Source organism: Aythya fuligula, chromosome 6 (assembly GCF_009819795.1).
Source record: "Aythya fuligula isolate bAytFul2 chromosome 6, bAytFul2.pri, whole genome shotgun sequence".
NCBI classification, from domain to species: domain Eukaryota; kingdom Metazoa; phylum Chordata; class Aves; order Anseriformes; family Anatidae; genus Aythya; species Aythya fuligula.
Window position 1 is genome coordinate 23,016,734 of NC_045564.1, and position 24,566 is coordinate 23,041,299.

The 24,566-nt window shown below is 64.8% G+C and overlaps 1 protein-coding gene across 2 annotated transcripts in view; it reads right to left on the reverse strand.

Moving 5' to 3' along the window:
• Positions 1-24,566, reverse strand: part of ASIC4 (acid sensing ion channel subunit family member 4) — a 46,482-nt gene that overhangs the window by 15,662 nt on the left and 6,254 nt on the right. The window contains exon 2 of one of the 2 annotated variants that reach the window (XM_032190373.1): positions 3,670-3,752. The exons of the other annotated variant lie outside the window; for it this stretch is intronic. Within the exon in view, the coding sequence (XP_032046264.1) occupies positions 3,670-3,752 (83 nt within the window). The remainder of the gene's footprint in view (positions 1-3,669; positions 3,753-24,566) is intronic. 2 annotated transcript variants of the gene reach the window in all.

Here is a 24,566-nt window from a genome sequence, read left to right on the forward strand (position 1 = left end):
AAACAGAGCCCATCTGCGCCACCAGAGACACAGATCTGGGGCTGTGCCAGCACGGCACAGCACGGTGACACATCCTGCCCGGTCCTCAGCTCTGCCTGGGGGCTGCAGCGAGCAGGAGGCTCGCAGGGCCTTGCAGGGCCAGCGTGGAAGGGAAATGTGTGCCCCCAGCCCCCTGCTCCCCGTGGCGAACAGACCACAAAGAGGCAAAACAGGGTGGCTGAACGCCTCGGTGGGTGAGCAGCAGCACCAGGTGGGGCAGGGGCAGGGGGAGAGGAACGAGCCCAGCTTTTTCCAGGTGTACAAACAGGCTGAAAATGCAACGTGTATTAAATACGGTTCTGGCGGAAATGTCAGAGAGAGTCCCCGCGTCGGGAGCGGCGCCGATTGCAGGGGGGAAGGAGGCAGCTGGGGACGTGCCCTCCCCGCCGGGGGGCTGCAGGGCTCGGCCCCACGCGGCACTTTGCAGCCACCCACCAGCCGGCAGCACGCAGCCAACGCTGCCCACCCGTGTGGGGTTTTCTCCTGGGGGTCAGCACGGGGCGCAGAGAGCCCCGCACAGCCCACGGCCCGGGGGGGCCCTGCCAGGAGAGCCGGGGCCGCTGCCAGCTCCGAGGCCGCTGCCAGCTCTGGGCAACCTCCGCGCTCCCCCAGCCCCAGCCCTCGCAGGAGCGGCCTCGTCAGCAGCAGCGGCTCACAAACAAAAGGCTTTTGATGGGGGAACGTGGTTTTGAGAGAGGCTCCGGCACAACCACCAGCACAGCCTGCGAGGAGCCAGGGCGAGCTGCTGGCCTGGCCGCCACCTGCCCTGCCCTGCCCAAAGCCACCTCCGCCGTCCCCAGCGCCGCGGTGCACCCAGGGGTGGCCAGCATGGCCCCGGGGCTGGGTGCCAGCGGGCTACCGTGCGGCCACGGGCCACCAGCCGCAGCTGAGCCCCGGCCCCGCGGGGACGCCTCCCGCTTAATGGCGCGGAAAGCGAGCTATTGATTCCCTGCAGCACCGCCGCACGCCTCGCACCCTCGGTGCCGCAGCTGCGCCCGCCCGGCCGGGCTCGGCACCCAGCGCCCTGCCCCGGGCAGCGGGCAGCGTGCCCATGGCACGGGGCAGTGCACCCCAGGGAATGGGGCTGCCCCCCAGTAAGGGGTGCAGAGGGGTAGGAAAAGGCTCTGCCCAGGGTTCCCGGCAGCCTGCGCACGGGGCACATTTGTCAGCAGGCTGCAGGGGAGCCTCGCTGCGGCTCGGTGCTGTCCCTGCCGCCTGGGGAGATTTACAGCCCAGCCGGGCTTTATTACACGGAAGATGCTTACGCTGGGGATTTTTCTCCCCATAGTTTCTTAATTTGCTATCCCATAAAGAATGAGGATTTGTGACGTTAAATAGGGGAAGATCATTTACCACTCGCGGCGCCTACTTAAAGGACCCGCGCGAGCTGTTTATCCTGTGCTCACCGGCTGCGAGCTCCGCGCTCCGGCTCGGCAGCGCTGCTGGCCCGGCGGGCAGGCTGCCCACGGCCACCCAGGGGCCGTCACGCTTCTGGCCTCTGCGTGAAGCCCCCCGTGCGCACAGAGCAGAGGATCGGCGCCAGCACCCCTGCAAGCACAGCCCCGGGGAGCTGCAAGGGAAAACTTCCCTTCCCTGCCTTCCCTGGGGACACAACCTCTGCTCCGGGCGCTGCGAGCCCTGCGAGCCCTCCATCCCTGCAGGGACGCCCGCAGAGCACCCGCTGCGGTGGGCTCACAGGAGCCCTGTGAGCAGAAAGGCACGTGGGGCGCCCAGGGCCGGGAGCTCGGTGTGACAGCGGGGTGCGGCGCAGCACCAGGTGCTCCTGCACCGGGGCCACAGCTGGCAGGCACGGCGGCTCCCAAGCCCACACGTGGCGGCTGGGACTCACCCGTGCCTGCCAAGCTGCAAACACCGTGCTTGAATCATCCCCAGGAGGAGGCACAGGGGACAGATTCAGCTCGGGGAACGGGAGCAGCAGGCTCCAGCTGCAAATGGTGCGCTGCCTCGGCAGGTCCCGCCGCTGCCTGGCACGGCTCTGGGACGTGCTGCGTGGCACAGAGAGGCTGCCGAATCCCTCCCCTCTGCTCCTGCCTTCCCCTCCCCTTCCCAAGCCCGTGCCTTGCACCTTCTTCTGCCCCAAGATCACCCCTTGGCTCCAGGTGCATCGGGAAAGTGGCCAGCGAGAGGTGGCAGGGACAGCCCTGCCTGCTGACCGCTCCGGGTGCCTCCAGCTCTGGGCTCCCCGTCCTGACCCCGCTGCCTGGAGCCTGCTCCAGCACGCGGAGACGGCACACCGGACAGTCCCAGTGGCTGTCCCCATGTATATCCGTGCTCTAGGAAGCTGGTACCCAGCCCAAATCCCACTGCCATGCCGTGCTGCTACCCGGCACGATGCTGGGCTCTCCACCTTCCCACCAGCCAGTGTGGCGAGCCCCACATGCCACGTGCAGGATTGCCCAGCACCGGGGCTCCCTGCGCTCTCCCCACTGGATCTCACTTCTCCCCAGCACCCAAACTCGGGCAGCTCGGCTACAGCAAGCACAGAGCCCAGCAAAACCCCAGGAGGAGGAGGGTCCCCCCTGCTGCCCCCCGCTCCTCCCCACCCCACTGCAGGCAAACGCTCCCCACGGCAGCCCCCCTGTAACACCTCCCCAAACAGTGCTTTCCCTAGGACAGCAGCACCCCGCACTAGAAAGGCTTTGCAGCGATGGGCACGAAGTGAAGCAGGACGTGCTGCATCAGCCATTTCCAGCCCCACGGAGCCTCCTCTCCCCTCAGCAGGCTGCGCAGCCCCCGGTATCGCACCCCCCTCCCCGGCACGGAGCGGGCTCCGGCTGGCAGCGCTGCTCCAGGGAGCGCAGCGAGCAGGCAGAGCAGCAGCCCCTGGCAGCCGGAGCAGAGAGGCAGCTCATTTCCAGAGTCATTACGGGCTGAAAGGGGTCCCATCAGGTATTCCGCCCGTTCAGCACATTTATTTCCCCAAACCACAGCGGGGATTTGTGATTCCAGGCTCAACATTAGCGAGAGCCGCACAGTCGCGGTGCCCGGCTGGGAGCTCACTGCCTGGGTGGGCACGGTGCTGCTGGGGTCCGGGGACCCCCAGCTTTGGGGGTGGCCCCCAGGGCACCCGGATGTGGCCATGCCCCGAAGCAGACCCTCTGGGGGTGCTGGGCACGTGCATTTGCACACACACACACGAGTGTGCAATGCTGACAGCCTCCCGCATTCACACACACCCCAGTGCCCACCCCCGAAGGCAGGGGGGCTCTCCTACGTGCAAAGGGGTCCCGGCCCCCCCATTCCACTCTTGCTGTGCAAAATGCCCTGCGATGGAGCAGCTCAACCTGCGGTGAGGAGAGGCTGGAGCAGGGCTCCGTGCCACCGCTTTCCCCTTCCCGCTGCTCGCCCACCCCGCTCCCCCATCTGCCCCCGCTCCTGCCCACGACCCCCTCCTGCAGCCCCGGAGCTGCCGGCAGCGCGGTCCTGCAGCAGAGAGCTCCCACGGAGGATCCTTTCTCTCTCTCCATGCGAAACTTGGAGGGAAACTCGAACACGGAGAGATGCAAAACTTCAGCAGCCGGAGCGAGCCGGGGAGCCCCGCTGCGGCGAGGACACGGTGGGGTCAGAGCCCCCCCAGCGCCGGCGGCGTCCCCGGGGCTGCGCACTCACCACAGTGAAATCCCGGGAGGAGCAGTTCTCGCCGCTGAAGTTGCAGCTCTTGAGCATGTCGTCGAGCTGGTGGCCGGTGCGGTTGACGATGTCGGCCATGTCGGGGTCGGGGTAGAGCAGGTCCGTGGCCTTGTGGCCGTCGCGGTCCTTGGGGGGCAGCCCGGTCATGTTGGCCAGGTGGAAGATGTCGGCGTCGGTGAGCGCCGAGTGGCGGTAGCGGTTGATGTTGCAGATGGTGATGGCGGGGAAGACCATCTCGCGGATGGCCTCCTCGTCCAGGGCCATGACGTGGGGGTGCTCCAGGTAGAGCAGCGCCGACTTGGCCGCCTGGTAGAGGAAGAAGGCGAGCGAGGCCAGGAAGGCGAGCGCCCAGAGGGTCTGGCGCACGCCCAGCCGCCCCGAGCGGCAGATGTGCCCCAGGCCGTGCAGCGTGCTGGCGCTGGCGAAGGCGGCCAGGTCCCGGGAGCGGGGCCGCGCGGGCTCCTCGATCAGGCTCTCCTTGTCCCCTTCTTCTTTCTCCTTCTGCTTCTCATCCTCCTCGGCAAATTTGATTTTACACACGATCTCAATCGGCATCTGCCCCGCGCGGCCGGCGTGCCCAGCCAGCGGGCTGCCCCCCGGCACGGGCACCGGCCGAGAGCCCGGCCAGGCGCTGGGAGGGGGCTCGGGTCCCCCCCAAGCCCCAGCACGGCGCCGGGAGGGCCGAGCCGTCTCGGGAGGGAAGCGCAGCCCCTCTCAGCAGCTCCGAGCCGCCGCTTCCCTCTTGTCTCACTAGTCGATCGTCTCCTTGTGCCTTCGCTTATCAGCACAAATACAGCTGTCAAAAACCCCTCTCTCTCCTCTCCCTCGCTCTGTGTCTCTGCCTCTCTCCTTCGCTCCTCTCTGGTTAAGACCCCGGCAGATACAGGCAGCATTTAGGCATCATGTGCTAATAAAATCCAGGGAATACTTAATAATTCAAGACATGTCAACATTATTTCATCGTCAAATAAAGAGCGAGCGCCAGAGAAGGAGGCAGTGTGAAGGGCCCCGCGCCTCCGGGGCAGGGGGAGCCGCTCCGCGCCCTCTCTCCAGCCCCGGCTCCCAAGTGCTGCGGGAGCCACTTGTTTGAATGGCTCGGGACCTGCCGGAGCCGAGCCGAGCCGTGCCGAGCCGCGCCAAGCCGAGCCGCGCCGAGCCGAGCGGAACCGAGGCGCGCCGAGCGGTGCCGAGCCGTGCCGCGCCAAGCCAAGCCGTGCGATGCCGCGCTGAGCCGAGCCGTGCCGCGCCGTGCCCTGCGATGCTGTGGCCGTGCCGAGCCGTGCCGTGCCGTGCCGTGCCGTGCCGAGCCGTGCCGTGCCGTGCCGTGCCGTGCCGTGCCGAGGCGGGCGGGGCACGGTGCCTGCCCCCCGCCGCCGCCGCCGCCGCCGCCGCCGCGCTGTGCGCCTCGCCCCGGCCCGTGCGCCCCGGGGCAGCGCGGCACGGCACGGCTCGGCGCGGCTCGGCACGGCTCGGGGCGGCTCGGGGCGGCTCGGCGGGGGCGGGCAGCCTGCGGGCAGCTCGCCCGGCGGCCCCCTCCTGCTCGCCCGCCCGCGGACTCCTCCTGCCTCGGCGGCTCCCTGGCCGTTAACCGCCTCCCTGCCGCGGCCCGCTGCGCCCCAACCCGGCGGGCGCCGAGCCCCGGGACGGGGGAGCCGCGGGGCTTCCCCGCAGCACCCCCGGCACCCCCTCCTGCTGCCCCGTCCTGCCCGCAGCTGGGGGGGCTCTGCCTGCTCTGCTGGGTGGGCTGGGGGCCGGGGTGAGGGTGGGGGGCACCGGCACCTGGGGCCGGCCGCTCTCCTGCGCGGCACCGTGGTGTCCCTGCCTCAGTTTCCCCACCGCTTCCCTGCCTCCAGCAGGCAGCCCCCCAGGAGATGCGGCTCTCTCCGGGGGGTTCGGAGCCCGATGGGGAGGCCAGGGTCCGGCAGCACAGGCGGTGAGACCCCCCCACACCCCCCCAGGAGCTCGGCAGCGGCCTCGCCTCTCCCCGGGGACCGCGCCGCAGGTCAGCGTGACCTTCACTGCGCTACCGGTGCCAACGGCAAAGCTTCCCCCAGCCGTCCGGCAAGCGCACACGCATCTTCAATCTTCCCATCGATCCGTGCATGGCACACATGTTCCTGCCTCCAGTGCGGGTCAATACGGCATGATAGGCTGCCTCCGGCGGGGAGCACGCACGGCCCTGGCCGCCTGCTTCCCCCTGCCCCAGGGATGCGGCGTGCACGTGCCAACCCCGTGCCCCCGGCCCACCGAAGCGTGGCAGGGAGCGCTGCCACTGTAAGTGGCCCCAGCCACGCCGTGACGAGCCCCATGCTGCAGGGACCCCTGCCTGTGTCTCCCAGGGGCACAGTGGAAGGGGTTTGAGGACACCGAGGGACTGCCGGGCGGTTCCATGCTGTCAGCCAGCCCCTGCTGTGTCCGTGGTGTAGGGGCAGGGTCTGTGCCCCAGATCCTTCGGGCAAACCACACTGTGTGACTACAGGACATCCTCATAAACCCTCCACTGTGCTCAGGGACATGTCCTCTCCCCCCTCCTCCCATCCTTCTTCTACCCTGCTGTGCCCTGTTCCTGCCTGGCCACCAGGCCCGCTGGACCCCAGAAATAGTCTGAAGTGTGGCTGGGCTGGGATTGGGATCAAGCTGGACCCAAATGAGTGACACCCAGGACACAAGCCCCATCCTGTGGCTGTGGGCAGCGCTCTGCAGGGCAGGGCGATGAGCAGGACCATGGGCTGTGCACCACGGGTGGAGCTGGCAGGGAGGCTGAGAGCTGGTGGAGATGCCAGCTGCCCAAATGGGGACAAACCCAGCCAGGAAACCCAACTCCCAGTGCAGCACAGGCAGCTAACGCTGGGGTAGGAGGGCCAGGGAGAGGGGTGGCAGCAAGGCTCAGGGGCTGCTTTTCCTTGGGACCAGACAAGGCAGCGAGGAAAGCACCAGCTGGGAACAGCCCTCGCTGCCACTTGGCAGCATCTCGCGTCTCGCCGTTCTGCACCGGAGCCCCCCACCTGCGGCTGAGCACGGCACGCGTGCACGGGGGGAGAGAGGCAGCGAGGGGGGATGCTGCAGGGCTGCCACCGTGCAAGTGAGCAGGCAGGTTGGGGAATTGGGGTCCCCCTCACTTGACCCGCACCCCCAGGCTCGGGTGGGTGAGCGGTGAGGTCCTGGCGTGCCGTGCTTGGATGGCAGGGGGGGGGAGCCGCGAGGGCTGGAGGGAACAGGGCTGGAATCTGAAATGATGTTGACAAATCGGAGAAATGGCCTGAAAACAATCAGATCCGATTCGAAAGGACAAGCGCAAAGATCTGGGCTGGGTCGGGGAGCAGAGGAGCCCCGGCAGCGGGCAGCGGTGGTGTCGGCTTCTCCGAATGTGACACCCGGCACGGCTCCAGCCGGGTGCGCACCGCGTGCGGGGGGCTGAACCCCCGGGCAGGAGGCGCCGTGCAGGTGCGGGTGTCTGCGCAGGCAGAAGCCAGGTTCCCAGCTGCCCAGCTGTTCGGAGAAGCAGCCAGGAGCTAGGGAAGGAGGGAAGAAGCCTTGCTGTTTCGGGGGGGATGTGCCCCTGTCACGGGGGATGAGTGGCTGCCCTGCAGCTGTGGAAAGGAGGACGGCGCTGGGGGCTGCGTGAGGAGGGGCAGCATTCGCCAGGCAGCTGAAGCTCTTGCTGCTGGCAAGGCCTCGGCGGGCGCCCTGTGCCTGGTCCAGGACCAGACGTCAAGAAAAATCCAGACTAATTGGAAAGAGTGCAGAGGATGGCAATAACAGATAGCAGTGACGGAGACCGGCTGGAGGCACTGGGGGTTTGGGCGAGAGCAGAGGCTGCAACCTTAGACAAAATAACTGCTGTGAGCACAGAAGGGGGGGGTTGGTGTATCAGGGCTCCTCTACGCTGCAAGAGGCAGCAGGGGTTAGGTGGAGTCCCCACACAGGGGAAGCTGCCCCCGATCTGGAGGGGTGCACGTGGGGCTGATCCTGCCCCGGTGCCTGCAGCACGCTCACAATGATTCATCCCCTCCGAGACACAGCCACTGCCCTCCTCTATTCTCAGGCCAATCTGGAAGAGGATTTGTTTGTGGCTTTCTTGCCTTGCCACCGAGAGGAGAGATCGATTATTTGCTGTGCGCCCTCCCCTGGAGGGGCCACGCACGCACAGACCCCAGTGAGGGTCCCCCTGCCCCCTCCCCAGCCACCAGCACCAGCCCTGGGCACAGGAGGCGGCAGGACGGGGGACAGGGGGACCTGTCGGAGGGACGAGCCCCAGCAGCACCCCCATCACCCCCCTGGTCCCAGCTGGACCCCGAGCTGCCTGCTCGGTGCCACCACCCCAAACCCACAGAGCTGGGCTGTGCAGAGGGACCCGGCCGCTGCGCCTCCCTCGCCAGCCCCGTGTGCTGCGGAGCCGGATGCAGCCCCATGCCTGCAGGGGAGCGGATCTGGGGCAATCATTAATTTTGATCTAATTGGAGGAAACGTGGCTGCGGAGCCCAGCTGGCCGCAGCACTCCTATCTACTCGGAGGCTCCCAGAGCCCTGCGAAGGCAGCAGCTTCACCGAGCTGGGCGGCGCGCTCGCGGCTCCGGGGAGATGCAGGGTGACAGGGTGTCCGCTCCCATTAGGGGAGAGCGGGGCTGCTGCGGGGGGCACGGCTGTGCCACGGTGCCGGGGAGACATCCGAGGGGCACCAGGGGCAGTGGTGCTGCGAGCAGGATGCACCCAGGGGGGCACCCAGGGGGGCTGGGTGGTGCTGGCAGGGCTGCAGGCTGGGGTGAGGAGGGCAGCAGCAATTCCTCTGCAGACCTGCCCTGCTCCCATCCCTTGGGAGGTGGCAGGGCTGTGCTGGACCCCTCAGGTTGGGACCCATCCCCTGGTTGGCACCACAGCCACAGGTGAGATCTGAGGGCCAGCAGACACACCTGCGGTGCCACACCCCCGTTAACGCACCCCGCTCACATCAATACCCGATTAAATGCAGTTCCTTATTAAACGCCTTACCCCAACGAAGTGCAATACCTTAATTAATGCAACACCCCAATTAAGGACAACACTCCCATTCAATTTATTCCTTCATTAAGCGCAAAACCTCAATTACGAAGTCCCTATTGTGAGCTATGTGCACGAGCTCTCGCAAGGTGCCCTGCGCACCTTCTGCTGTTGCCTGAAAAACATCGCTGGGTGCCTGTGGCTTTGGGGCTGTTCCTGCAGGAATTTCGGGGCTGGCTTTCAGTAGGGTCCGGGTGTCAGGCCGCCCGTCACGGCTGGGAGGAAGATGTCAGCCCTCATTGCAGCCGGGATGGATCCTATGGGCTCTGAGTGGGATGATGGACCCAATCCCAGCCCTTTCATGGGAGCGTGTTCCCTGTCCGTGTGCCTCTCCTTGCTGCAGCTGGCTGGTCCCCCGTGGGCTCTGCCATCCTGAGGAGGGCAGCGAGGCACGTGGCTGCGCTGTGCGAAGTGGCTCCATGGCGATGTGTGTGCCTGCTGCGGGGCGCTGCTGGTTTGCAGTGCCCGTGAAAGCACCACCATGGGGGCAAACCAAACCCTGCACCCCGCTGGGGCAGCCCCCAGCACCATCCCCGCACAGCCCCCTGCCCGCAGCTTGGGCCTCCCCCTGCCACTTGTCACCTGCCTGGTAGTTTATAAAACTTTAAAGCTAATGGTGTAATAAACGCCAATAATGATATTGCAGCTGCACCGGGGCACCCTGGGATGAATACATTATGGGAGCTGCAGCGGTTGTTTGGGGAGGGCAGCGCCGGGGCCGGGGGGTGCTCCAGCCATGCCACTCCGCCACGCAGCACGGGGATGCCATCCTTCCCCCGGCCCCACAGCCAGCAGGACATCCCCTAGCTTGGCTCCCTCATGGCTGACAAGCAAGCAAAGGCAACCAGAGGGCAGCCCAGTTGGCCCAAAGCCCTGCCTGGTGGTGAGCCAGGGCAGGAGGCCTCCAGATAAAAGGAGCTGGGGGAGCGTGAGCCCCTAATGCAGCTTGCTGGGGCTCTGAGCCACGGGCAGGGGGTGCTCTGCTGGGGGACCAGCATGCCCCCAGCACTGGGAGGCAGCCACGGCACTGGGTGCTCCCCAGCAGGGCTGGTACCCGCAGGATGCGTCTCCTCGGACTGACCCCCTGCCCCGGGGACGTGAGGAGCTGGGAGGGAGCGTGCCCAGCCAGCAGAGCGTGAGGATCGGCTCTTCATGCTCCGCGAGACATTGCTCAGCTGCTCCCTCGCGCTCGGCTGCACCCGCGGGCCCCGTCCTGTCCCCTGCAGCCACCAGGACTGTGTCATTGCCGTGGGGATGGCACACGGGGCAGCGCCTGCCTGCTCCTCCTGCCCTCGGTCCTGAGATGCCGACCCCAAGCCCTCCTGCCCGGATCGCTCCTCCTGCCTCACCAGCAGGGCTCAGCCCGGGTGGCTCCTGCCTCCCGTTTGCCTTCCCTAAAACAACAGAGCCGTAAAGTGCCAGCAGAGCTGCCTCGGCACGGCATTAAGGCTGAGGTTTTAAATGCACCCAAGTCAGGAAATTCAAAGTTATGGGTCCCCGAGCAGCCGTAGCTCAGCCACATGGTGCCCATTACGGCCCCGCGCACACACAGCCGCCGCGCCACGGGCAAGGGGCAGAGTTAGCGTTACCATGGGAACCATCGCTCCTGATTTCCTGACATCTGTGTGATTAAAACCTCAACCTTCATGCCACGTCCCCACCAACGGCGAGAGCACCCTGTCTGCCCTCTGGGCTGCTGGGCAGAGTGGCCAGGAGCACAGTGCCCTTATCTCTCCTCGCCCAGAGCAGTGCCTGCGGGAGCAGTGCCCCGAGGACACACGGCCCTCTCCCTGTCCCTCTGTCCCCCCCATGGCAGGGACCCAGGGCTGGGGCCACGTGCTGCCACCCTGCACCCTGATCCTCTGCTGTGAGGAAGCTGTAGGGCTGCACGTCCCCACAGCACCTGCTGGTGGCTGGGCAGGGTCTGCAGGGGGGGAGCAGGAATTTGGAGGAGCCCCCGGCACGTCCCGGGGCTGCGCACGCTGCCGGCACGGCGCCCAGCTGGGCACCGAGCACGCGGCATCAATCAGCCCCAGCATGGGCTGCGAGCGCTGCCGGCACGGATCCTGCCTGCTGCTGAGCACGTGGCACGCAGCAAACAGCGCGCGTGCCAGGCTGGGTGCTGCGGAGATGGGCACCCTCAGGGACCCCATGCTGCAAAGCCTGGGCACCGAGCACCAAGCACGGTGCAGACACCCTGCTGGGCTTCGTCCTGAGCCTGCTGTGGGTGGAGGAAGCGTCCAGGTGCCCAGCATCCTGGAAGAGGCAGCCACAGACGTGTGCTGGGATATCACAAATGTAGAGCTTCAGGCACCAGCTCCCTGCAAGCACACGGCTGATGCTGAGCACTGAGGGCACTGTCCGTGCCATGTGTGCCACGGGCACTGAAATCCGAGCTGTGAGTGTAGGATGCACCAGAAATGGTGTGCAGCAGGCTTTGTAAGTAGCAAAACATCAGGAAGCTGGGAAAAGCCGCACTGTGGGCAGCAGTTGCAAAGCACACAGCGAGAGGGCCGTGCACCGCAGGTCCAAAGGGCTGAGGGCACAGCAAGCAGCCAGCACGCCCCGGGGAGCGAGCAGGGAGCGCACGGTCAGCAGGATCACACCGAGGGCTCCACAGGCTGAGCCCACTGCAAACATCAGCGGTGGCCTTGGCACCGAGAGCCAGACACGGCGCCAGCAGCCTGCTGTGAGCACTGATCACACCACGGGGAGCACAGCGCCAGGCAGCGAGCACGGCGCAGACAGCAGGCCAGTGCAAGCGCCGGCTGCGCTGCAAATGCCAAATATAACAGGCGCTGGGCACACCTGGAAAATACAAAACCCTGCCTGCGGAGATCACCGAGCGCTTGGCAAATAGGAAACCACAGCTGACACCGAGCGCTGAAGGCGCTGAAGCATCAGACACCGTGGGTCCCGCTCTCTGAGCACACTGCATGCGCCGAGCACTTTAGACACAGGGTGAGCGCTGTGCAAATAACAAACATGCCACAGGTATTAAGTGCTGAGCACTCTGCAATTACCAAGCAAACCCTGGGCATCAAGCGCTGCGCACACCATGAGCGCAAACACGCTGCAGGCACCAATTTGACAAATACACGCCTGATAACAAGTGTGCTGCTGGTGCTGAGCGCCGAGCGCGCTGAAAGCAGCCGTACGGCTGTGGGTACCGAGTGCCACGGGCTACTGCAAACACCAAACGTGGCGTGGGCTCTGGGGATGCTGCATACATCAAACCCAGCTCAGGCACCGTGTGTGTGCTCCAAAGCCCCAGTGCGGCACGGGCACTGTGAATACCAAGCAAACCCTCGCTCCTTGCCTTGCTGTCAGCAGGACCCACGGCAGGGCACTGAGCTCTGAGTGTGTTGCAGACACCAAAGAGGGGCAGAGCCCCCATGTTGACCACCCAGAGCCGTGCAGGCTGCAGTACCAGCCCTCTTCTGACACCCACCTCAATGCCTGCTGCAGGCACCACATGCTCTGCAAACCTCAAACCCCAGGCACTGGGCACGCTGCATGCAGCAAACACACCACAGGTGCCCAGCAGTGACCCGAGCCACAACCAGGGCTCGGGGGGCAGCCCCAGGGCTCCCCCACCCATGGGTGCTCGGGGCCCTGCCCATCTCTGCGGGAGCGAGAGCCGTGCAGCAGGGCTGCTGCTGCGGCGCGTGCCGGTGTGCTCAGGGCCTGTTATTTCATTTTCACTTGTCCCATCCCATTAGCACAGCTGTCTGCCACCAGAGAAGGGAAAATTGATGCTAAACGGGATATCAATTTATCATGGAGTGTGTCACCCGCCGCACGGCTCTGCCAGCCGAGCAGCAGAGACGCGCTGCAGCAGCCAAGCAGCACCTGTAATTAACAGCTCGTCAGCCTCCCCCGCGCACGCAGCCCGGGCACCCTCCGGCGGGTGCAGCGCGGGGAATCCCGGCTGCGGTGACACCCCCGGGGGCAGCGTCACCCTTGGGTGTCACCTGTGCTCACTGCGCTGCTAGGGATGGAGGTGTTGGGCACGCTGGGGCGCCTGTGATGCCCGCAGAGATGGGTTTGTCCCCGTCCCAATGCCACGTCCCCTTGCCCCGACCCCCTGCGGGTGACGTGTCCCCGGCAGCGCCCGCTGTAACTCACAGGGTGTCGGTGCCCAGTGAGTAACGAGCTGGGAGCCCGGCTCCTGGGTGTGAGTTATGGCCTCTGCCTGCATGCAGTGAGACATCAATCCTGCCAGGCGGCTGGGATAAAAACATAGCATTGGGACAGGCCATCAGTCCTGGGCAGCGGGGTGGCACGCTGGCACGGCACAGAGCGGGCACGGCTGGGGGGCACCGCTGGGGACAGCCCCATGTGTCGGCCACCTCCCAGCTCCCACGCACCCTGAGAGCAGCAGGACCAAAAGCCAGGAGCCCGCAGAGCCGCGGCTGGTTGCTGCTTTGATGTTAAACACCCCGAGATGAAATGTGTGCCCCGGGGCTGGGTCCCTCGCAGCCAGCCGGCCGGCCAGCCTCTGGCTGCGGAGCCGTGCCAGCGCTGGGGCCGATAATTGGATGCATGTTTCTTCCAATGAGTTTGTATCATTTTTATGTAAATTTGACATTTTCCTGATGTTCTGTAATGTGCACAAAGCAAGTGCCGCTCCTGCCGTCGGCAAAGCCTATTTCCTTCCTGTCTGAAGTGCTGTGTTGATTTAAGGGCCTGCTAATACGCGCAGCCGGGCCCCCCCGTGCACATGCACACGGGCGCACGTGTCTCTCCAGCGCCGATCCCTCTCCATCAGCCTGCTGGGCAGCCCCGCCGCCCGCTGCCCTGACCGACAGCCCGTTGGGGTTGGCAATAGGGCCCCCCGGTGGCGGGGCACCTTCTCCATCCCTGTACCTCCTGCCGGCCTCGCCAAGACAAGCCCAGGGATTCCTCCTGTGCTCCTCTGCATAAGGTATATGGGCAGGAGCAGGGGGTGCTCATCCCTGTGTTCCTCCTGTGTGGGTCCTGCAGCCCTTCAAAGCGCTCCCAGCCCCATCCTGAGAGCCTGGCACCAGGGGCTGCCCTCGTACCCTGCCCGTGCCAGTGCTCAGCCCCGGGCAGCTCCGCACACCCCTCGGGGAGGCACCAGCACCACACCAGTGCTTCCAAACCCGCTTCTGGGGCCCTGTCCCCCATCCGGCCTGGGGCACGATGCTCCAGACATGAGGCGCATTTATCCTGGGCTCAAAAGACGAGATCAGGGCCTGGAAAATGAGAGGCGGGTGCTGCCCTGCCATTCAGCTCATCCTCGCAGAGGTGCCCCCGCCACCCCACGCGGGGGGGGCCTGGCGAGCCGGCGGCTCTTTCATCTCCCGGATAAAGGCAGGAGGAGATCAGAGCCCTGCGGCCAGAGCGAGAGAAAACGAGACGGGACCAAGGGGCACCTTCCTGGCAGCGCAAGGAATTGCTGCTAATTAACCGCGTGCCCAGGGCTGCGGGGATTGTGCGGCAGGGAGCTTTGAACTCGGCCGCTCCGGGAGCTGCCGGGGTGCAGCCCGCTGCAGCGGGACATCCTGGCGGCCTCCGCGTGTCCTGGCCCGGTGTTGCCTGCCACGCCGTGCCACCACGCAGATCCCGGGCACGGGGACACTCCCCAGGGGCCGGCGTGTCCCCCTCCCGCGTCCTTCTGCTCCTCCTCGCGCCGTGGAATTTTCCCGGGCTCCATCTCCGGCGCAGGCGAGCGGGTTTCAAAGGCAGCGCTGCTATTTAAAGCCCTTATTGTTCGCGTCCTTGACACCGGCAGCTACATCCTGCCGTCGCCTGATGCGAGCGCATCCTGGCCCGGCCAGCCAGAGGAAGGCAGCTAATGAAGAGCGAGCGCGAAGCCGCCTCTTCTTTGTCCTGATCACAAAGCGGCTTCCAAGCAGTCCCAGCGCCCCGCTCCGGGCGGTTATTTATAGCTGCCTTCCCCGGGGCACGCCGGGACTTTCCTCCAGACAGCGGCACCCCCGGCATCCCGCTGGGGGCCGGCAGGGATGGAGGCTGGCCGGGCTGCAGCCAGACGGGCGCTTTGCTCTGGGTGAGGCAGGGAAAGGGACAGCATCTCCGCGGGGCTGCATGGCACGGGGCTGGCTTCTCCAAGCCTGAGGGGGCTTCTCCATCTGGGCGGCCTCGCTGCCTCCCTCCTTTCTCTCCCCACTGCGTGGGCATGCATCTGGTGCCAGACCTCCCATGGTGCAGCTGCAGTCTGGGTCACCTCCCAGCAGACACCAGGCTGGCCACCATGGTAGCACCCAGCGCACCAAGCAAGTAGCAGGACACCTGCAGTGCTTCACCCCTCACCCCCAGAGGGGAGCACGCTCAGCCTAGCTCTGACAGCCACTGGGTCGGGGTGGCAGTGTCCCCAAGCCTTTCTGTCCCCAAGGATGTGCCCATTCTTCCACCGCATGCCCTGCGCTTGCACCCGCTGCGACCACAGGTCTCTCCTCCGCTTCCTCGGGAGCACCCCTGGGTGTGCGGGGCCATGGTTTTGTGAAATATGGCCCCTATAAATCCCGCTGGGTGTGAGCTGTAATTCTCAATATATTTTCAAATATAGTTCAATTATTTTTCCCATATATCACGGGGAAATTGCATTGGCGAGTGGCGGCGCTAAGCAGGGAGCGCGTGGCGGGGCGGCGTTAATAGGATTGTGCATGGTATTATGCATGAGGTCGTTCAGGACACAGTGGGGAACCTCGCGTGCTCCGGAGAGACGGGAAGGAATAAATCAGGCTATTAGCCCAGCACCTTGGTCAGGTTTGCAGGGGATTAATCTTCACAGCATGCGGGGATCCGCAGGGGAGCGCAGCAGGGACCCCAGCACCTGAGAGCGCCAGGGTCACCAAAGCAGGTCCCCAAAGTGTCCTGAGCACCACAGCATGGCACCGCAGGGACCCAGCATTTTGGGACCTCCCCTGGAGAAGCCTCACCCTTGGTGTGGGCTGGTGGAGGGGCTGAGGACCAGCGCTGTCCCCAGCCCAGAGCCCGGATCCCGCTGTGTGCGGGGTGCCGCGGCTGTGCCGGGACAGGCCAGCGCTGCAGGGTGCCCTCGCTGTGGTTTGCCACGTGGTGAGAGCTCGGCCAGCAGCACCCAGGGAGCAGCCGCAGCCTTCAGGACGGGTGCGTGTAATCAGCCGGGACAGGCACATTTCTCTGTGTTCACCATGAATATTTATGCAATTTGTGCAGAGCTGCTGCGCCTGGTGCAGGGATGGAGCCCAGCATGCAGGGAGCAGGAGGACCCGGTAGCACCTCCCCATGATATCACTAATTTTGAAGCACCTGGAATTGCTCCAGGACCCACCAGCACGCGCCCACGTGTGCTTGCAGCCTGCTCTGGGCACGGGAAGGGGAGGAGGGACAGCTCTGGGACAGCGCTGCCCAGAGATGTGCCCCAGCACGGCTTGGAGGACAAGTCCTGGAGGAGATACTCTGAGCAGAGCTGGAGTGAGTGGCTGGGGAAGGGGACACCAGGCTTGCAGTGGGGAGGTTGGTGAAGATGGACAGAGAAATCCTAGCAGATTGGTGTGGAGGCTGAGCCCACGGGGTGCCTGTGGGCTGCAGCCCCCTCTGGGATGGTGGCCACAAGTTGCTGGGGCTGCTTTGCAGAGCCTGGGCAGATGTTTGCTCAGTGTTTGGTCCCAGCCCACTCGGAGCAACAAACAGGCTTCCTGGTGCTTGGCAGGGTGTGATACGGCCACGATTTGGTGACAAACCACTGCACGCCCAGTGAGCAGCAGGCACACCTGATCCACATCTGCCTGCCCACCCTTCCTCTCCCAGCTCCCAGCCCCATGCCCACCACAAGCTGGGGCAGACAGGGCCGTGCATGTACCCCGGGGTACATGGGCTGGTTCCCGAGCTGGAGGGGAGCTGCTCTGCACCCCTGCCCCTGGCACCGCTGTCCCCTCACCCCGGCTGTGTCCTGGGGGTGTCCCAGGGCCGGGGCGGAGGTGACGGACCCGCTGGTGGGGACGTGGGTGCTCCCAGCAGCAGCGGGGCTGGAGCAAGCAGCGAGTGCAGGTGAGGTTTACAGTAACGGGAAAAACAAATTATTAATCATGAGAGCAGCCCCAGCCGGGCTGTCAGGGCCGCATGGGCTCATGAATATTCAGCGTCGGGCTGAGCACTAAATCTCATTTAAATGTCAGGGACCATTAGGCAGACAGGGAGGGGGCTGGGACGGCAGCTCCCCACTGGTGCTGAGCCCCGCGCCAGCCGGCTGGACTGTCCTGCTGGGGCACGGCCGCCTGGGGACCTGGTGGCACCCCAGGGCGCAGCTGGGCAGGGGCTCTGCTGGCATTTGGGGTGCCCTGAGCCCACTGCCTGGGTGCCCTTGGGGTGTCTGAAACACCATGGAGCACCTCCGGGCACCCAAAACCTCTTCTGATTGCTGGCGGCCACCAAAAAGTGCCCAGGAGATGCTGTCACCACCAGCCGTGCCTCCGTCACCGTGGGGCCTGCCTCGTGTGGTGGCAGCGGGGGGGCTGGTGCTGCCTCCCCGCGCTGGCACTCGTGCGCTCTCCAGCTCAGCAGGGGCCTGGCAATTACACGGATACGTTTAAGCTCTTAATCCTACTGAAGATTATTCCAAGGTCGGGGTGCGAGGCAGGTCCCCCCGCGCTGCCGGGCTGCCACGCGTCCCTGCTGCCATCTGCCGGGACAGGGTGGCCGAGGGGACATGGGCACCATCGTGCACAGTGGCTGTCCCCACGCCTGGGCCACCAGCACCCCTCTGCTCATGGCACAGCCACGGCCACGAGCCCACCAGCACCTCCTGAAGGGGCTCGTGGTGTGGGAGGCCAGGTAAGGGCCAGCCCGACCCCACCAGCCCCCCGCAGGTTGTCCCACATCGCTCCATGGGGAGCACGAGGGTGGCCTGCGCCCTGCTGCGGGGGTGGCACAGAGGGACAAGGTGACTCTGAGGAGGACACTGTCTCACGCAGAGGGGACATCATGGACTTGTCGTGGATGTGGCTGGGGTCCAGGGCTGTGTGAGCACATCCTGGAGGATGCTGAAGCTCGAGATGCAGTCGAGTGTCTGAGCCAGGTCTGAGGGACCTGCTGGCCACGGGTTCAGCTGACCAAGGAGATGGGTCACAAGCTGCAGAAACGTCATCCCCAGGTGAAGGTCAAGCAGCGGCTTGAAGATGGTGCCAAGCAGCCTGGGGAAAGTCTGAGGCAGGCTGGCGAGGAGGAGCCCTAACCTCTGTGGGGCATCCCACGGGCTGTGCTGCTGTCTCCCCCAGAACACCTCCCCTTGAGAGCGGGCCCGAGGCAGCAGCGGGGCTGGGGATGCTCGCCCAAAGGAGCTGACGTGCCCAGGGGATGGAGGAGGAGGCACCAGCCTGGCTGCGGCACCCAGGATTCCCCCTCCCTGCCCTCGTCAGAAGCTGGCACCTGCTCCCGGCAAGGCCATGGTCCCCTTGTCCCCACGCTGCCTGGCCACCACACCAGGCGACCCACACAAAGGCACACCACCAGCACCCCTCCGCACCCCCCGCAAGCCCCGCGGCGCTGCCTGCGCCCCAAAGCCCTGCATCCCCTCCTGTGACTGGTTGGGAAGGTAGAAAAAAAAATATTAATGATTATTACAAAGAGCTAAAGCGGAATTGCAAATGTTATTTCTCCTGTAGATGGATGATAGCGGGGTGGATGATAGATAGCTGGATGGATGGATCGCTCTCCCTCCAAGCTGTAACCCCCTTCCAATCGCTCCCTCCGGAGCGCTGCTGTCACCTTGTCTCTGCTCAGAAGGGCTTTTACTGGCTCACTGGGGGATGCACGAGAACAGGTTATTAATACACGGAGAGGGGGATGGAATCCATTTGACTTGAAAATAGCTGAGAAACTGAGCTGCACTTTTAAAATCTGCTTTTAATCAGAAGGAAAAGAAGAGAAGTTTGAACAATTAGGGAGTAATGAAGAGCTTCGGAAAAAAAAAAAAAAAAAAAAAAAAAAAAAAAAAAAAAAGCTCTCTGAAGATTAGCTAAGATTTTTACAGCACTTTGAGAATTTAAAGAGCTATGCCGGCATCAAGCAAAATGATACAAATATTCCCTGTGAAAAGCGCACGCGGTGATGCCGACAGCGAGTGCTGGAGCCTGGATGTCCACACGGAGAGGAGAGCGAGCCCTGGCTGGCACCGCTGGAGCCCCCCTGGAGGCTTGCAGCAGGGAGAGCACACAGCCAGCACCACGGGCAGGAGGCCAGGCTGGCAGGTTTGGGTGTAGGGTGGAGCAGAAAGGTGCTGCAGATGGCACATCCTTAGAGAAAGGAACATGGAAAAGCATCCCTGCTGCTCGGGTGCGCCCATGGGAATGGCAGCCTGGATGCTGGCACCTCCATCCCTGAGCTTGTCGGCACAGCCCCATCCTGCTGCCAGACCCCAAAAAATCCCCGGCACGGCACGGCACAGCCCAGCCTGCACCCGGTGCAGTGGCAGGGCACGGGAAAGCCCTGGGCTGGTACGGCCGCCCGCAGCGTGCCGGCGGCTGCGCCCCACGGGTGGATGCCAGGGCCCCGTCACGGGAGCGGAGCGCGGGGGCTGCACAGCCGCTCGCAGCAGCAGCTGGGTAATTTTCATGCTAAGTGAAAAGTAAAGTGCACAGACTCTTTATTAGAGTGAGCACGGTGCGGGGAACAATGAAGGCAGTGATGATCGTTAACTTTCTAATCGGAGGAGAAAAGTCCTCAATGCAATTTTTATGGTAATAACATCGACACTAAAGATAATTGCTCCCCGCGTCGCGCTTAGCGCCGGGAAACTGTTTGGGAAAAAAACATTAATTTGCAGGAACTGAGCCAAAGTTTCCTTAAGGCAGCTGTTCCTGGTGCCACCCTGCCCCCAGCCTGCGCCGGCCATGCCCGCCGGCCGACCTCGTGCCCGTGCCCGGGCTGGGTCTGCGCTGCGCTGCCATCGGGAGGTGCTGGGAGCTCAGCACCCACCACTGCGGTGGTGGAAGAGGGCCAGGAACCATTTGGGTGACGTGCAGGCGCTGCGGCAAGGGGACGGTTGGGGCTGCCCCGCGCGCCGGCACCGCTGCGGGTGGAGAGGGATGGGAGCTCGCGCTCCCCAGGGAATAATAAGCGCAGGAGGAATTACAGCCAGGTGACATTTTAACGAGCTGGCGTCCTGCGTGGCATTAATATTCCAGGGGCTGCAATTCCCCGGCGGGCTTTTGAGAGATGAGAAAAAAAAAAAAAAAAATCCCCGAGCCCAGTAAAATCAAATAAATAAATCTCTGCCTGAGCGCGGCGTCTCCCCCGCCCCCTGCGCGGGCGCGCGGTGTGATTTCCCCTGTGATCCCGTGCCGCCGAGCAAGCAATCGGCTCGGCTCCGAGCGCGGCAGCAGGATGATTTATCCCGGCTCCGGGCACCCCGGCCGGGGCGAGCGCGGGGGCTCGGGGATGATGCATTGGGCAGGAGCAGAGGTGGCGGCGGGGGGGAGGCGGGGGAGCGCGGCGCGTGCACAGGCCACCGCTCAATCCTAAATTAATTTTAATATTTGACAAATCAAATCTACTTAGGTGAGCCATGGGCCATGCGAGGGAGATTTATGAGGGTTTGGGGCTGTCGGCTGCTCGTGCAGCCCGTGTTCTCCACTGCCCGGTGTGGCTCTGGCATCGCAGCCTCGCTGCTCCCCCCTCCCCAGGCACAGGTGTCCACGCGGCTGGTTGGAGTGACAGCAGGAAGAAAAATGCCCCTGCTTGTATGTCCTGGCTCGTTGGGCTGGCAGGAGTGGTGACACTTTGCCCGCCGTCACTCTGCCAGGGGGGCCCCTCATCCCTCGCCCCATGGGTTTGGCAGTGATGGGGTCCCCCCTCGCCATGTCCCCTCCATGGGGTGGTGGCGGTGGTGCTGCCCCGGTGGTGGCACCCGGTGGCCGGGTTGTCCCCACGGTCGAGGCAGCGAGGAGCAGCATCTTCACTGCACACACAGCTCTCCGGGGGCTGCCGGAGCCGTTCCCGTGGTGCCAGGACAACGATAAATCCGCAGGCTGACAAGTCGTGCTGGGAGATGGAGGTGCTCCCTCTTCGGGGTGCGCAGAGCCATTCCCCTGCAGGGTCATTTCGGTAACAGCTCTGCCAGCCAGCACCGAGATTCATGGGCCCCGGGAGGTGACAGGAAACCTGATAGGTTTTAAGACAGCAACATGCCCTGAATCTGCAAGGTGGCTGAGCAGGCAGAGCAGGGAATCCAAAGCGTTTACAGCCTCAGGGGATGCGGCGGCCGCAGCGCTGGGCCACCAGGGATGGAGGAACCACCAGCATCCCTGACGTGCCTTTGGGATGCCCTCCTGCGTGCTGTGCATCTCTGTGGGACCAGTGGGACAGGATCTGGGATGCCACGTGCCCCCACCCCGAGCCTGTCCCTGCAGCAAGGCTCCGACCTGGGAGCAGCCCTGGGCTGCAGGGACACCCCCGGGGTGCCAGAGAGGGGTCTTCAAGCCATGGGCCTTCAAAGCCCATCAGCAGGCTGACATTCACACCTACACCCAGCTCTTCCCACGGTGTAAAACAGGGGTCTCAAAGGCCTCAAGGGATTTTAAGAGATGTCTACAAGTTGTCTGGGCCAGCAGGGACTGGCTGTGAGAGGTGATGGATGTGAGGAGAGGACAGTTTGCAGCCCTCACACCTTGTCCGTCCTGCCCCTGGTGCTTGGCCGGACCCAGCTGGGTGCTGGTGCCAGCCCTGCTGTCCCACGGGCACTCAGCCCACGGCAGCACCCTGTCCCCGAGAGCCCCCCTCAGCTCCTAGCAGCTCTCTGCAGCCCAGCTCCAGCTCCCCAGGCGCATTTCTCCTTCCCCACCCCCAGCAGAGCCACCCCGTGCCAGCAGTGAGAAGCGGTACGCAGGGAGGTGGGGGGGCCGGGCGGTGGGTGCTGTGCTCCAGCTCCAGCTTTCGGCAGGAGCGTATGCCGTAGTAAAACATCTACATTTGGATGAGGAGATTTCCAGGGATCTGAGAACGCTGTGCTGATAATTAAACATCTGCTCTGCATTTGTCTGCCTTCCTGCCGCTGCCGCGCTCCAGCTCCAGCTGCGGGCACGCAGCCTCGCTCCCCCTGCCCGTCCCCAGGTGCCGTCCCCTGCTCACCACCCCCCGGCCCCCAAAATGCATGGCTTGGCCACGGGTGCTGGAGGAGGGCAGCGGGGCAGCTCCGGGCAGCCTTTGCTGGTGCACGTGGGGTCAGAAGCTGTGCTGTGATGGTGACAGAGTGTCCTGCGCAGCCGTGAGGCTGGATGGGGCCAGCGCGCTGCCCAGCCTCAGCCCCAGGGCTTGTCCTCACCCTGCTCATCACGCCTGGAGGCAGGTGCCCACCGGGGCATCCCCCAGCACCGCAGCCTTGGCAGGGCTGCAGAGCCAAGAGCCTGCCCTGTGGCTCCTGCAATCCCCGGGCAGCTTCTCCGGGGCTCTCCATGCATGGCTGGCCAGCGCTTGGCCATGCACGTTCCCTTGGGCCAAGCCAGCAGCTGCCACGGCCAACCTGCAGCCAGGAGAGCATCAAAACAACCTCCAAATTGATCCCGGAGACTCCTCTGCAAGCCCCAGTCACGTCCTGCTAGGAGCGAGCGTCCGCTCTAGTTACTGTCTCCTAGGAGAGCACCGAGGACTTCAGCCTGTCACAGGAGGAGCGGACCCAAGCATGACATCTCCATGGAGCCCAGGGGATGGCAGGCAGGGACACGGTGCCACCGAGCAGATGGCACCCGGCCTGGATCGATGGGAGCCGTGCCGCTGCCTGGGGGAGCCATCCTGGCCCTGTGGGGCTCCAATAAACCACGGGGGTGGCACGAGCCGGGGATGGGGACCGGCCACCTGCCCTCCTGCAGCCCCCCTGCCCGCAGCCCGGCGGGGTGGGAGCCCCGAGGTGCCCCGTGTCAGCGGGACAGCCCTGTGCCTCGTCCCCCTCCTGCTCCCTGGCCTGGCGTCGGGGTGTTTGTCACACCTGTCACCGTGACAAGGGAGAGATTAGACCGTCCTCTCCCGCCCGGAGCCGCTGATTCATATTCATGAGACTTCAAAGCATCTCGCCCAGCTCTCCCTGCACCAAACCTAATCCTCCGCCGCAGCACCCTGCCAGCAGCCCCGGCTGCCAGCGGGGCCTGGCGGGTTGGGAGCGCTGCTGCTGGCAGCCACACAGCTCTGCTGCCCGCCCGCAGCTCCCGGAGGGGTGTGCTGCGTCCCCATGCTGTGCCACGGGGGTGGGAGGTGGGCTGTGTGTCCTCCTGTGCACCCACCCACACACCCACCCACCCATCCATCCGAAGGATGGGGCCGTGCCCACGCCACCCGCCCAGCCTCGCATCCCCACACGGATCTGTGATGCCACCAGCAGCCCTTTGCGGGGCACACGGTCCCCCCATCCCCTTGCCATGACCAAAAGCAGCAGGTTTCAGGCAGGAGCTGTGCAGGGATGTGCAAAGCGCGGGCAGCCCGCCTGCTCCTGCCAGGGACGGATCCCCAAAGCAGGGAGCATGCCAGAGGTGCGGGCAGCACCAGAGCGAAAACCCAGCCCTGTGCAGAGGATCCCCGTGTGTCAGGGGCACCCATGGGTGCAGGATGACCCAGGGGGTGCCGGAGCAGGCACAGGACCCGTGGCTGTGCTGGCCGGGAGCACGGGTCCTGGCGGAGGGCGGGCGGCGGGGCCCCCACGGAGCCGTCTCCTCCAGATGGCGAAGGCCATTAGAGCCGCTCCCGCGCGCACGGAGCCATAAAGTTTATGGGCCTCATCATTTAGCTGTAATGGAAATAGTTAAATCTGTCTCTGTTTAAGCAAACTGTGCCCTCGCGGGAGCGCTTGGTGCCACGCAGCCCGGGGCCATGCGCGGGAGGGAGGCTGCGGGCTGCAGCCAGGGGGTGCCTCTGCTGCCAACGCGGGAGGGTGCCCCTCGCCTTCATCCTGCACCTCGCCTTCATCCTGCCCCTCATCATCCTCCTGCCCCTCTCCTTCCTCCTGCCCCTCGCCTTCCTCCTGCCCCACGCCGTGCACCTGCAGGGTGCACAGGGACAAGACCGGTTCCCATCCCGGAGCCTGCCTGAGCGCACGGCACAGGGCAGAAGAGGATGCGATGCCTTGCAAGCCCCTTTTCACCCCCTTCCAGGCTCCCCAGCCGCAGGGCATGGGGTGGGGGCACTGACCCAGGCTGCCCCCAGCCCCCAGCCCAGCCCCGTAGGGTCAGCACCCTGTCTTGCCTTGCAGCATCCCTGAGCGCAGCCCTGGTGATACCCACCTCACCTTTCCCAGCTCCTGGGGAGGGAATTTTCAGCATTTACAGAGGGTCAGCGAGTTCCTCCCCATCGTCACAGCGGGGTGCTGACCCCATGCAGCCCCCCCAGGCCCCACATCTCACCCGGGGTGGGGAGAGCCCCCCCGTCCCAGCGGCCTCCCCACCCACCATGCTCCGTCACGGTGTCAGTGGGAGCTGCCCCCTCCCCAGCAAGCAAAGCGTGATTAATTACAGAGTAAGTCATTAATATTCACAGCTAATTAAAGATCCTTATCATGAATAATGAAGCTCAGGCTCCAAATTATGGGACACGGATGGAGGAGGGGGGGGGAAATGTGGGGAGAGGGGGCTGCAGAGGTGGAAAGTGGTGGGGCAGGGGCACAAGGGGTGCAGAGGTAACATCGTTGGGGGGTTTGGGGAGCGGTGGGGGGCCGGGGGTGTAGGGGGGCACCTGGATCTGGCCATGCCCTGCCAGGGGGTGCAGGAGCTGGGCAGTGGGTATGGGGCACATTGGGACCCCATCAGGGGCTGGGCTGGGGCTGCGTGGCCCCTGCAGAGCATCCGGAGGGGAGGGCAGCGGCACTTTGCCTGGGCTCCTGTTATACAAATG